This window comes from Leptodactylus fuscus, chromosome 1 (genome assembly GCF_031893055.1).
Source record: "Leptodactylus fuscus isolate aLepFus1 chromosome 1, aLepFus1.hap2, whole genome shotgun sequence".
Taxonomy (NCBI): Eukaryota; Metazoa; Chordata; class Amphibia; order Anura; family Leptodactylidae; genus Leptodactylus; species Leptodactylus fuscus.
In genome coordinates, this window is record NC_134265.1 from 195,988,303 (window position 1) to 196,002,229 (window position 13,927).

Sequence of the window (13,927 nt, forward strand, 5' to 3'; positions counted from 1 at the left end):
GTGTGAAGCACCCACCAGGGAGGTCAGCTGGCTAATCAGGCCCTAATAACAGTCTGAGTGTTAAGACTAGCAGGGTGGCACCACACTGACAGAGTTGAACTGTCCAGACCGGACCTCCAAAGCAGGTACTGTGCCACCCGTTGTTGTTGCCAAGGTGGGAGACTGGTAGCCAGTCTCCTGTATAGTCAGGGAAAAGTTTCCTTATGTTTAAGTTAGTTTCTCAGTTGCGAAGGGTTTTGTTTTGTTTATCCTGTGGCTTTGCAAAGGCAGTGTATGCGTTACATGGGAATAAAGCCCGAACTGGTGTGCAAATCCAGTGTCTGTGTCCCTGTTTTCTGCACTGCTACAAGCATCTACCTGAGCGATTCCCCACATACACATATACACATATACATACACATACACACACACACACACACTGCTCGAAAAAATAAAGGGAACACTTAAATAACACATCCTAGATCTGAATGAATGAAATATTCTCATCGAATACTTTGTTCTGTACAAAGTTGAATGTGGTGACAACAGAATCACATAAAAATCATCAAAGGAAATCAAATTTATCAATGGAGGCCTGGATTTGGAATGGAGGCCTGATTTGGAGTCACCCCCAAAATCAAAGTGGAAAAACACACTACAGGCTGATCCAACTTTGATGTAATGTCCTTAAAACATGTCAAAATGAGGCTCAGTAGTGCGTGTGGCCTCCACATGCCTGTATGACCTCCCTTTAACACCTGGGCATGCTCCTGATAAGATTGCGGATGGTCTCCTGTGGGAGGCCATCCTTGGTTGATATACTGCTCCCCCAGCAGGCCACACCGAGAAAGATGGCTGAAGCAACCACAGAGTTGAAAAAGATCCTAAGAAGTGCCCCCTGGATTCCAAAGGCCCTCAGCCTCCTGAGCAGGTAGAGTCTGCTGTGGCCTTTTATGTGCAGCGCCTCCAGGTGATCAGCCCAGTCCAGTTTATTATTGAGGAGCACACCCAGGTACTTATAGGTCTTGACTATCTCAATGCACGACCCTTGGATCTCCACCGGGATCAGAGCACTTCTCTGTTTACTAAAGTCCACCACCATCTCCTTGGTCTTCCCAGCATTAATCCTGAGGTGGTTCCGCTGGCACCATTCAACAAAATCCCGATTTAAATCTCTGTATTCCCTATCGTCACCATCGGTGAGTCATCGGAGTACTTCTGTAAGTACCAGCTAGATGAGTTGTGCCCAAAGTCAGCAGTGTACAGTGTGAAGAGAAATGGGGCAAGAACTGTATCTTGTGGTGCCCCCATACTAGAGATCAGTGTCAGACACACAGTCTGACACTGACAATGAGAAGCTAAACATCACTGGATTTTTAGGAGGACTTGTACTGATTTGGGTGATATATATATATATATATATATATATATATATATATACACATATACACAGGGTGGGGCAAAAGGTATGAACTGGTTTTAAAGGGATATAAAACAAAAACAACTCAACCTACAGAAATTATGTTTATATTGCTCAATTCAGTTCAGAATCTAGTTTTTTTACATTAAGTTTTAAAGATGATATCAGGAAGACGGCCATACACTCTTGAAGGCGAATTCTGATGTTTTCAACAGCTCTTCTGCACATTTGGTTGGGTATTGCCGTAACTTCCTCCCTCATTCTGTCCTTAAGTTCTTCCAGGGTATGTGGACGATTCTTAAAAACCTTTTCCTTTAGGTACCCCCAAATTAAAAAGTCACAAATGCTCAAATCTGGTGAGCGCGCAGGCCACTCCACGTCACCCTTCACAGAGACGAGGCGATGGGGGAACATTTGCCTCAATCTCGCCATTGAAATCCTTGCAGTGTGGGATGTAGCCCCGTCCTGTTGGGAGACACTTCAATAGCATTTCTTACCAGGATGACATTTTGAGGTATTCTTACTGTTCTGGGTCTTCCAATTGCTGAAGGAGTTGCTGTTGAACCAGTTTTTTCCAATGTCCTAGCCCAACGTCTAATTGCATTACGCCCAGGGACGTTACCCCCAACAGGGATATTGAAATGTAGTCGGAAGGCACTCTGCGTGGTGATAACAGAACGGCCATTTTGAAAAAACGTCCTCACAGCAAACCCACGAGGCTCTCCCGTCCAAGGTATGGATGCTACTGACAACTAGACCCTCCCACTCCCACAACGAGGCCCCGCCCCTCTTCCCACCACCACCACAGGCTGAGCGCTAGCCGGTCAAAACCGGTTCATACCTTTTGCCCCACCCTGTATATATATCCTATTAATATTATAAAGGTGAAAGTTTGTGAGTTTGGATGTTTGTGAGTTTGTGTGTTTGGATGTTTGTTCCTCAATCACAGCCAAACGGCTGTATGGATTTTGGGGAAATTTCGCGCACACATACACATATTTGCCAGGAAAAGGTAGTAGGCTACTTTTAATGTGGGTCACTCACCCCAAATCGCCACTGTGACCCTCCAAACAATCCTCTGGATCGGCTGCAGCAGCTGGCATTCTGCTAGCGCTGGTCTCTGCACGCACCTCCTATTGGTGCATGGCAGGCCGTGGGCGGGCTCTGACACCATAGGTTGGGGCTGAAGGTGGCCGTGCCGATTCAGCAGGGAAACACTGAGGAAGATGGCGGCAGCCCACATGGTCCCGGCACCGCAGCTGTCCCAGCCCACCTACACAGCTCTCAGGCGGAGGAGGCTGCTGCACCCGACATACCACAGGTTAGTGCAGCGGGTACAGGGGGTTGGGGTGTCCCGGGGAGTGGGGGCAATCACATTCCCCAGCTTCATGTCCCACCCCCCTTCATTGGCCCCAGTGTAGTTGGACTCACCTTGCCACGCTCCCCCGATGCTCTCTCCGCTCGCTCGCTGCACATAGGTGTCCGGCGGCTGGCTGCGTATGGTAGGTACCCTGCAATACAGGCGCTGGTATTCGGCAATGCACTGTATGATACCAGCGCCTGGAATGCAGTCTACCTGCCTAGGCTGCAATACAAGCGCACGCCTGACAGGCCAGGGAGGCAGAGCGAGGCTCCGGCTGTCATAGCAACCTGACGCCCTCGCTCTGCCTCCTATACGCCACATGCAGCCAGCCGCCCAACACTGATATGCAGCAAGCGAGCGGAGAGAGCAGCGGTGGAGCGTGGCAAGGTGAGTCCAACTACACTGGGAACGATGTGGGGGGGGGGGGGGCATGAGGCTGGGAGCAGAGATGGGGAGACAAGAAACTGGGGGCAGATGAAGGGGGGGGACAAGAAACTGGTGGCAAATGAGGGGGGACAAGAAACTGGTGGCAAATGAAGGGGGGACAAACACCTGGAGGAAGAGATGGGGGGACAACAAACTGGGGGCAGAGATGGGGGGGGGGCAACAAACTGGAAGCAGAGATAGGGGGGGGCAACAAACTAGGGGCAGAGATGAGGGGGAACAAGAAACTGGAGTCAGATTAAGGGGGGACAAGAAACTGGGGGCAGCGATGGGGGGACAAGCAACTGGAGGCAGAGATGGGGGGACAACAAACTGGGGGCAGAGATGGGGGGGACAACAAACTGGGGGCAGAGATGGGGGGGACAACAAACTGGGGGCAGAGATAGTGGGACAAGAAACTAGGGTCAGATGAAGGGAGGGACAAGAAACTGGGGGAAGAGATGGGGGACAAGAAACTGGCGGAAGAGATAGGGGGACAAGAAACTGGGGGCAGATGAAGGGGGGGACAATAAACTGGGGGCAGAAATGGGGGGACAAGAAACTGGGGGCAGAGATGGGGGGACAAGAAACTGGGGGCAGAGATGGGGGGACAAGAAACTGGGGGAAGAGATGGGGGGACAAGAAACTGAGGGCAGAGATGGGGGGACAAGAAACTGAGGGCAGAGATGGGGGGACAAGAAACTGAGGGCAGAGATGGGGGGACAAGAAACTGGGGGCAGAGATGGGGGGCAGAGATGGGGGGACAAGAAACTGGGGGCAGAGATGGGGGGACAAGAAACTGGGGGCAGAGATGGGGTTACAAGAAACTGGAGGAAGATGGGGGACAAGAAACTGGGGGCAGAGATGGGGGGACAAGAAACTAGGGGCAGAGATGGGGGGACAAGTAACTAGGGGCAGAGATGGGGGGACAAGAAACTGGGGGCAGAGATGGGGCGACATGAAACTGGGGGCAGAGATGGGGGGACAAGAAACTGGGGGCAGAGATGGGGGGACAAGAAACTGGGGGCAGAGATGGGGGGACATGAAACTGGGGGCAGAGATGGGGGGACAAGAAACTGGGGGCAGAGATGGGGGGACAAGAAACTGGGGGCAGAGATGGGGGGACAAGAAACTGGGGGCAGAGATGGGGGGACAAGAAACTGGGGGCAGAGATGGGGGGACAAGAAACTGGGGGCAGAGATGGGGGGACAAGAAACTGGGGGCAGAGATGGGGGGACAAGAAACTGGAGGAAGATGGGGGACAAGAAACTGGGGGCAGAGATGGGGGACAAGAAACTGGGGGCAGAGATGGGGGACAAGAAACTAGGGGCAGAGATGGGGGGACAAGAAACTGGAGGCAGAGATTGGGGCCAAGAAACTGGGGGCAGACATGGGAGAACAAGAAATATAAGCAGTTCAGCGCCACCGCCAACCCCCAGATGAAAACGGCTGAACGGATTTGAATGAAATTCGACAGATAGTAACCTCGATTAACATATAGGCTATTTTTTATCCCTGTAAATGACATGGCTTCACACTGCTCTTATCTCAGCTTCTGAGAAAGCCAGGGCTGTCATCTCTCTGTGTAAACACACTAACCCTCAATGTAGACACATTTGCATATTATCTGACCTGCTTCAGTCACTGATGACAAACTGACTGGGCAAACACCTTTCATCCAAATTGGCAGTTTGCCAATTTTCAACATGCCTGGAAAAAGAAAATCTAATTTGTCGCAAACAACGAGAGCTATGAAGGAAGCCAGAAGTCACAGAGTTCTCCTCAATCAGAGCTGAGGGGGATCATCAACACCAACAACACGCTCATTATATGGCTTCCCAGTGTCGGGGGAAAATCATAATACCCCAGAGATATGCTGTCTGTAAAGGAAAATTAATTAACAGGCCAAGATCGGCCTCCGCCATCTTAGCCTGGAGAACCACAAGACACATGGTGGTCGTGTATCAAAATGGATTCTGGTTTAATGGTGGCTAGAACAAAGTATATATCACATGGCATAGACAGAACAGGATTGGCTAGTATAATTAGCATACATCTATTGGTGGAGAAGTTTGTAACAATAGCCCTGATGCATATCTATTGGATAAGAAACTGGAGAGAGGTCACACCCCCCTGATGGCTAGTTTTACTCTAAAATGGAGTCAGTGACCTCATGGTAGCCGCATGTATCAATCAAAATGGCAGCCATCAGCACATGTCTCAAATACACATCCTAGATGTCTATCTCATGGTATTCTAAAGACAATAGACATCCTTGTTGGAGACAATTAGCTTAATTACCCTTCTCTTGTCCCTTTATCATTGGAAGGGTCTTTGGTCTTTGATCCTTTCCTAACAATGCCCGTAGTCCCTGCCGAACTGTCTCCATTTTAATTAGTTTCTTTGTAAGATAGCATCACCCAATACACAGAGCATAGTATTTACATAACCAGTCTGGCAAGATCCAAACTGCATCTCTCTGGGAGAGAGAGATGGACAGATAGAACCATCTCAGCCCCCACCTCTATACACAATTTTTCATAAGATATTATTGTTCCCCCACACCAGCGAGCTGCCGAGATACCGGAACACTCATGGGCACAGCTCGAGGAAGGAGTTCAGTGGGAGACCAGCTTGACAGCTGCTGAAACGCCGCAGCAGGTGGATTAACACCAACAACACACTCATTATATGATGTTCCAGCGAGGTGCTGAGATGCCAGAACAATCACAGGCACAGTGCAAGAAACAAGTTCAGTGGCAGGCCAGCTTGAGAGCTGCCAAAACGCCGGAGCATGCGGATCATCAACGCCAACAACACACTCATTATATGGCATCCCAGCGAGTTTCTGACATACCAGAACAATTACGGGCACAATGCGAGGAACGAGTTCAGCAGCAGGCCAGCTTGACAGCTGTTGAAACGCCGGAGCAGGCTGATCATCAACACCAACAACATGCTCATTAAATGACGTCCCAGCGAGCTGCCGAGATGCTGGAACAATCAGAGGCACAGTGTGAGGAACAAGGTCAGCAGCAGGACAGCTTAAGAGCTGCCAAAATGCCGAGGCAGGCAAACCATCGATGCCACCAATTTGCTGAATATAGAGGGATCATCAATGCCAACAATACGCAGACGAAGTCGCGGGCAGAAGCTAGTAAAATATGTATATTTGTTTTTTTCTTTTTAGGGCTGTTTCATATGGTTCCCTCAGCTTGGTCAAATTGTCTTATTAAGAAATCGGTGAGACTTTTTTAAGTTTCCAAGGATGTAATTTAGTATTTCCAACTTCACCCTTGCTTATCTCATATTTTGTGTATAAAATAATTTCATAATAGGTTTTTTTTTTATGGCTTCCAAAGATTATCCATTTAAAACGTACAAAATTTTCTTTCTCTATCTATACACACACACAATGCTATCAGCAAAATAGGATATTTTGGTCACCTCACTTCCCTACCAGAATAGCAATAAAAGGAGATCAAAAAGTCAGACATACCAAACATTGGTACCAAAAAATAGTAAAATTTGCCTTGCAAATAAAGAACCCTGACCTAGCTCTGTTAACAAAACAGCAAAAAAGTTATAAACGTCAGAATACTGTGACCCCAGTATAATTGTTAAATGTCAAAAAGTGAAGTTTTATTTGTAACAGTGGCAACACACGACAAAAGCAAATATAAATATGGTATTGCCATAAATGTAATAACTCGACAGACAAAATTGCCATGTCATTTTTAATGCAGAGTGAATGCCGTAAAAATAAAATGCAAAAAATTGTGACAGAATTGTAGGTTTTCACACAAACCAAAAAACATTAATAAGGGAGCCTTCACACGATTTAACGCTACGCTCATTCTGATCGTAAAAACACGTTCAGAATGAGTGTGTAAAAAACAGCTCCCATTGACTTGAATGGGAGCCGGCATACGTGCGCTCCCCATTGAAATCATTGGGAGGCTGTATTCCCTTATGCTTTCAATGTATTACACGCGTAATACATTGAAAGCATAGGTAATAAAGCCTCCCATTGATTTCAATGGGGAGCGCACGTATGTCGGCTCCCATTCAAGTCAATTGGAGCTGCTTTTTACGCGCTCATTCTGAACGTGTTATTACGATCAGAATAAGCGCAGCGTTACATCGTGTGAAGGCTCCCTAAAATCTAATCAAAAGTTGTAATGTAATTTTTAATGCAAAGTGAACACAGTAGGAACAAAATGCAAAAAAAGAAATAATAGAAGTATTAAACAACAACATGGCTTATCAATAGAATGTGGATTCAGCTTCAAGGACAAATGGTATTTCTTTTATCTGAATTCAATCCTGGTTATCGCTTCAAAGGTTGTTTGAAAAAAAACAAAACTTGAAACTTGCACCAGAACCCATGGTTTTTGTTCATACTACAGAAAATGAAGCGGAATTTGCGCCTTGCCTCGGATTCTTCATTTTCTGCCCCCCTGGCTCTCCACAGCAGAATGCCGAAGCAAAGCAATTGCATTCCGCCACAATTTTAGTGAATCCCAACCACACCTTGTGGAAAAATACACAATACAGTGGACAAACTGCAAATTCCAAAACCATTGCAGTTTTGGAAATCTCAGCATGTGAATTATCCCTACATAAACACCGGTGGTTTCCCTATAGGTATAATGGCAGCAGAAAGAGGCTTTCTGTGAAATGCACCACAGGAAAAACCGCGATGCATTGTTACTGTGGTTTTTCCTGCAGCGCTTTTTTTTGCTGCAGCACGCTACGCGGGGCCTTAGCCTTAACCTGTGTATGTCATTCATATAGCCATGCCTTGAGTAAATGCTCTTGAAAACTATGAAAGATTATGCTTTATGCAATTTTAATGTGGAAATAAACTTCTAGTTTTTTGGACGCCTTAGAGCTAGACTTCTTTCAGATTTTTTAATAGTAATAGGATTTCCTCAAACTCAAGAATGAACCATAAAAGAGAGGGTCACACCTATCCTGGTGACAGGAAACCCTAAAAAATATAGGAAGTACATTCCCAAGACACTGACGCAAAAAAAAAAAATCAAGGTTTCGTTAAATGCAGGACAGAATAAGGCAAAGTTCAAATCTTGCAGAATGGGTGTGTATTGTCAATGTGGAACATTACTACACCAAAAATAGTTTGTACTTAAAGACTTGTCACCTCTCCTGACATGTTTTAACAAATCTTGTATATTTCATACAATACTAAATCTGGTGCCATTCCACTGTTATTCCTCCTAGAAATGTATTACCAATTGGGAGCATACCCCTACATACTCTAAGGGTGCATTCACACGGAGGAAAATGGTGCTGATTTTGGTGTGGAATCCGCCTCAGATTCAGCGCTGAAAAAAAAAAAGCCTCCCATTGACTTCTACAGTTCTACAATACAATACAGCTCTATTCTGTGGCACGTGAATTGGAGTCTGTAAACTTGTATAATACTAAAATTTGCTATGGAACTGTACCAAAGATACACAGCAAATACATCACCTGTGAACATGGTCTTCATGCAACTACTTTACATAAGCTTGTGGTCACTGAAGGAGTAATAAATTAAAACATTTGATCATCTAAATAGAGAAGGTACATTTGATCATCTAAATAGAGAATTGTTTTACTTTACATAAGCTTGTATAATAGGTCCTCAATCTTATGCTACATTAACAATCACCTAGTTATGTATTATTGATATGCCATTACTATGTGTTCTTTATAATGTTCCTCTTAATGGCTATGTTTTTTATTTTTCAGTTTTCAATAGCAATACCGAGAAGATTCTTACCAACTTTTTTGCTCCGAATCCTGAGTTTCTTTTCACTATACCACACAGGTGTATTTCAACTGATATTATATATTTGTAGTCGATATTCTCTTCATTAATAAAAGATTAAACAATAAAACATTTAAGCATTTTATGAGCATTACTCAATTTTGTGCCACTTTATGCACCAGATCTTACCAATTTTTCAGCTTCTAACAGACCCTTCAGAAAGTCCACTTTCCTGCAGTATTCTATCAGTAGCTCTGGAGAGGGCTTGCTGTTGAAAGAGAAGCAATTATTAAACAATTAACATTCTGAAATCACAAACTCCCCCCCCCCTCAAACTACCCCACATTATAACAGTGTTATAAGGTTTAAACAATAAATAAAGGCTCCTTGAGACCAAGAATATGCTATCACGGTTTGATCAAAATGACTAGAGAATGAATTTGTATTTTGTAATAAGTGTGTGTTGAAATGTTTGCCCCATTCATTCAGAACAACATTTGTAAGGTTAGCCACTGAGGCTGGACAAGAGGACCTGGCTTGCAATCTCCATTTTAGTTAATTGAAAAAGTGATGTGGTTAAGGCTAGGGTTCTGTGCGCGCCAGTCAGGTTCTTTCCCACCAGACTCAACCAGTCATGTCTTCATGGACCTTGCTTTGTACCATAGTCATGCTTGAAAAGAAAAGGGTTTTTCCCAACAAAGTTGGAAGCACACAATTGTACAATTAGTTCTTAATTGGAGAATTAGGCCAACCAGGGGTGCATCTATTAATTGGTCGCAACTTATTGTGTTATTGCAATAAGTAGTTGCCGATAATTTTTACTCACCAGTCCTTGCTCCTGTCCTGGCCTCCCTCCACTGCCTCCTCAGCAAAAATTATTGGCCGATACTCTCTGTGTGGGGGGAAAAAGGGGATGGTGGTGGGGTGTGTGTACAGTGTGGGGGTTCCATACGAAAGTGGTCATTTACTGTGGGGTCATAAAAAGAATGGTTATATACTGTGGGGGCCTTAAAGAGCTCGGTCATATATTGTGGGGGCAAAAAAAGGGGGTTATACCGTGTGGGGAGGGGTAAAAAAAAGGGGGTCATATACTGTGTTGGGGGATAAAAAAAAAAAATAGGGTGTCATATACCGTGTGGTAGGCTACAAAAAGGTGGCATGTATCCTGTAGCGGGCAAGATAACCAAAAAAGATAGTGTTATACATTGTGAGGGGCAAAAAAGGGGATTTTTTGATCTGCCAATGGGGGGCGTGTCCTAAACACGGGGGCACATCACACAACCAGAGACAGGTAGTCAGTCAAGTCGTTTTTTAGGGTTTTTTTTTTTTTTTTGGGGGGGGGGGGGGGGACGACAGTCCAGCAGGTAAAATTCTCCTGGGAGTTGAAAAACTCCATTGTGAATGATCATTCCACAGAACACATTTTCACTAGAATTGTGCTTGATAATGTAAGGCTTGGTTGCAGCTGTAGCAATGGGACTGAAGAGATCACCTCAAATCAAGAATAAGAAAGTATTTTTTTAACCAACTCCAACTCTTTTCATTCTTCAGTAGATGCTGGTCTATGATTCTGGTACAGCTGGAATATTTTCTCCAATCCCCACCATTCCCAAGTAATGATTTCTGTTTCAGCACATCTATGCTCTCTACTGTCAGTTGGGAGGTCCCTGTATTTCTGCTCCAGAAAGGATAATGAAACTGAAAAGCTCAGGAATACTGGGGAATAGAGAAAAAATCCCAACTGTGCTGGAATCAGTGTATTGATGCCTATTGAAGGATGCAATTAATTGGTGTTGGTGGAGATGGAGAAAAGTCCCTGTTTAAGAGGTGTGCCAAATACTTCTCCATATAGTGTATGTTGTTCTAAAGTAGGAAATATAAATGAAGGACAGGAGAGCTGCTATCTATATGTATTAAATCTGTAGTCTACGAGTCTCTAAAGGTTTAACAGAATTAAATTTATATAAATACAAGAATATAAATGAATAGAACCTGAAAAACTAATAAGAGAGGGAAAAGCCAAAAACAGCGACAGGTCATTTCTTTTGTCCATTGACATACCCTGTCATATTAGGGTAGGTTACCAAAGGTTAACACACATATCCACTGCACACGTCTTAGCACGATGTCAACATTTGTACATATGTCTCCGTGCACGTATAAAGCAAAGAAGACAAGAAGTGGGGTAAAAGTGAGACGCACATATTTTCTTCCACCTTTAGACCTAGCTGAATACATCATCCTAGTAACTGTGACACACTTGTATCATGAGAATAAACAGATGAAGGAAATCCTGTTCTAAGACAATTTGTTTTAAGGACATAAGTTATTTAAACACCATTTCTGAGAAGACAGCTGTAGTCACATTTACTAGAACAAACTTGCACATATCTAGTTTCCACTTGCGATAACCTTTGAGCCAGCTCTTCTTTTCATAAAAATTTCTATTCTATTTACAGAGTCACAGGCTCCTAAAAATGGTTAAATAGTGGCCTAAATGTTAAGACGTAAACGTGAAATATAGTATATGTCATAAATACATTCTAGCCCAATGAGTGAGCACATAACTTGATCAGCTCCCCCAATCTTCTTACTGCACCCTCAAAATTAATTGCATTATCACAGGAAGCAGGAACTGTTTTTACACACATCTAAATACGTCAATATCAGTGCTGTATATTCCCCCCCTGTTGCTCAGGAAACCATTATTTGTTCTATTTTTTACCAGTCTTCCTGTAGACCATATAAAAGCCAGCCCTATGGTTCTTGGAAACACCAAAACAAGTATTTTATTTCCACATAAATAAAGCTAGACAATAGTGGACTTATGTGTGCTGTATCTAGGAAGGATCTACAGCAACAGGCTTTACAAGGACACTCTCATGCATAAACCATATACACCACGGAGAGCGAAATTAACTCAACTTCTGTACTCAACCCATTAGAAAACAGCAGACACCGGGTTGTAGCTTTAAACAGTCAACAAATATCTTTGTATTATAAGGCTCGATTCACATTGGAGGGGGATATTTATTAAGATTAGCATTTCCTCTTATATTCCCCAATTCACTTTTGACTCCCTGCCTTCCAAAAGCCATAACTTTTTTGGTTTTCCGGTTCACAGAACCATACGAGGCCTTAATTTTTGTAGGTCAAATTTGCATTCGTAATTGTACTACCTAATATACTGGGAAGCAATTCATAATCGGAATTGGAAAAAAACTGCGCTTATGCGACTTTCTTACAGGCTTTAGTTTTACAGCTTTCACTGTGCAGCCAAAATGACAAGTCACCTGTATTCTATGAAAGGTACGATTCTAGGAATACAAAACTTACATTTTAACAACTTAAAAATATCCAAAACTTTGCAAAAATAAATAAAAAAACAAAAATTATGGAGTTGCCATATTTTGATATGTGTAACTTTTTATCTTGCTGTGTATGTGGCTGAATATAAGGTGTCTATTTTTACAAGGTCAAACGTACCGTATTTTTCGGACTATAAGATGCACCCAGGTTTTAGAGGAGAAAAATAGGGAAAAAAAATTTTCAGGCAAAAAATGGTAAAATATTTAATATATGGGAGTTGTAGTTTTGGAACAGCTGCAAGGCCACATTGACAGGTGACCCTGCAGCTGTACGGGGATGTATAGGGCGTTTTTTTTGTGGGGCCAGGTGTACTTTTTAGATATACCATTTTGGGAAATGTTTATTGCTTAGATCACCTTTTATTTAATTCAGAGGCAAAACAGAGAGAAAAACCAGGCAGTTTAGCACTTTTGATTTTGACGTTCACTGTACATAAAAATATTAGTAGACCGGGCATTTTCAGACACAGGGATACCTAATGTGTATGTTTCACAGTAATGTTATACTTTTATATGTATTCTAGGGAAAGGAGGTGAACTTTTATTTATTTTATTTATTATTTTTTTTAAGTGTTTTTTTTTTTTTTTTTTTACTATTTTAATATCCCCCGCCTAGGGGGCTTGAACCTGCAATCATTTGATTGCAAGTCCCATAGACGGCAATACAAGTGTATTGCCGTCTATGGGAGATTCTATACATTACTATCGCGGAGGGTCATAGACCAGCCGCGATAGTAATATATATCTATGACAGGCCTGGGAGCCTTCATTAGGCTCCCGGCTGTCATCGGAACAGGTCGGCTCCTGCGGCCTCGCCGTGCAGGAGCCGGCCTGCATCACTAAAGGTATGGGGCCGGTGGGGGGGGCTAACTGACTGCCGGGACCTGTGGAGGAGGAGTGGATTTAGAGCATGGCCGCGCTACTGCCACCGCTGGTTTTCTTCAGCGGCAGTAGCGCGGCAATCTGCAGGCCCCGGCAGCTAAGACAGTCCCCGGCATCTGCTGTAATAAACCGGCGGATGCCGGGGAGTGTCTTAGCTGCCGGGGCCTGCAGTATTGTCACGCTCCTGCCGCTGAAGAAAACCAGCGGTGGCAGTAGCGCGGCAATCTGCAGGCCCCGGCAGCTAAGACACTCCCCGGCATCCGCCGGTCTATTACAGCAGATGCCGGGGACTGTCTTAGCTGCCGGGGCCTGCAGATTGCCGCGCTACTGCCGCTGAAGAAAACCAGCGGTGGCAGTAGCGCGGCCATGCTGCAAACCCACTCCTCCACCCACATTCAGACTATAAGACGCACCCTCATTTTCCTCCGAAATTTGGGGGAAAAAAAGTGCGTCTTATAGTCCGAAAAATACGGTAGTTCGAATGTCTACTGGTTTAATCGCTTTTTATTGAAATTTTTATGAAATAGAGAAAAAAAACAGTGGTTTGGCTCTTTTGATCTACTGAAAAGTATTGTACATTGTAGTCACTTCAATTACAGACCTGTAATAAAAGTTAATGCTGGACAAATATGAAATCCAATTAGTAAGATGTAGGGAGCTTATTTTGAATTTAGGGGTATGATTGTAAAAAAAAAAAAAAAAAACTACTCATCTCT

The 13,927-nt window shown here is 44.0% G+C and overlaps 1 protein-coding gene across 1 annotated transcript in view; it reads right to left on the minus strand.

The window, feature by feature from the left end:
• USE1 (unconventional SNARE in the ER 1) overlaps positions 1-13,927 on the minus strand; it is a 75,253-nt gene that overhangs the window by 39,512 nt on the left and 21,814 nt on the right. Inside the window, exon 3 of the mRNA XM_075264209.1 lies at positions 9,151-9,229. Coding sequence (XP_075120310.1) covers positions 9,151-9,229 — 79 coding nt within the window. The remainder of the gene's footprint in view (positions 1-9,150; positions 9,230-13,927) is intronic.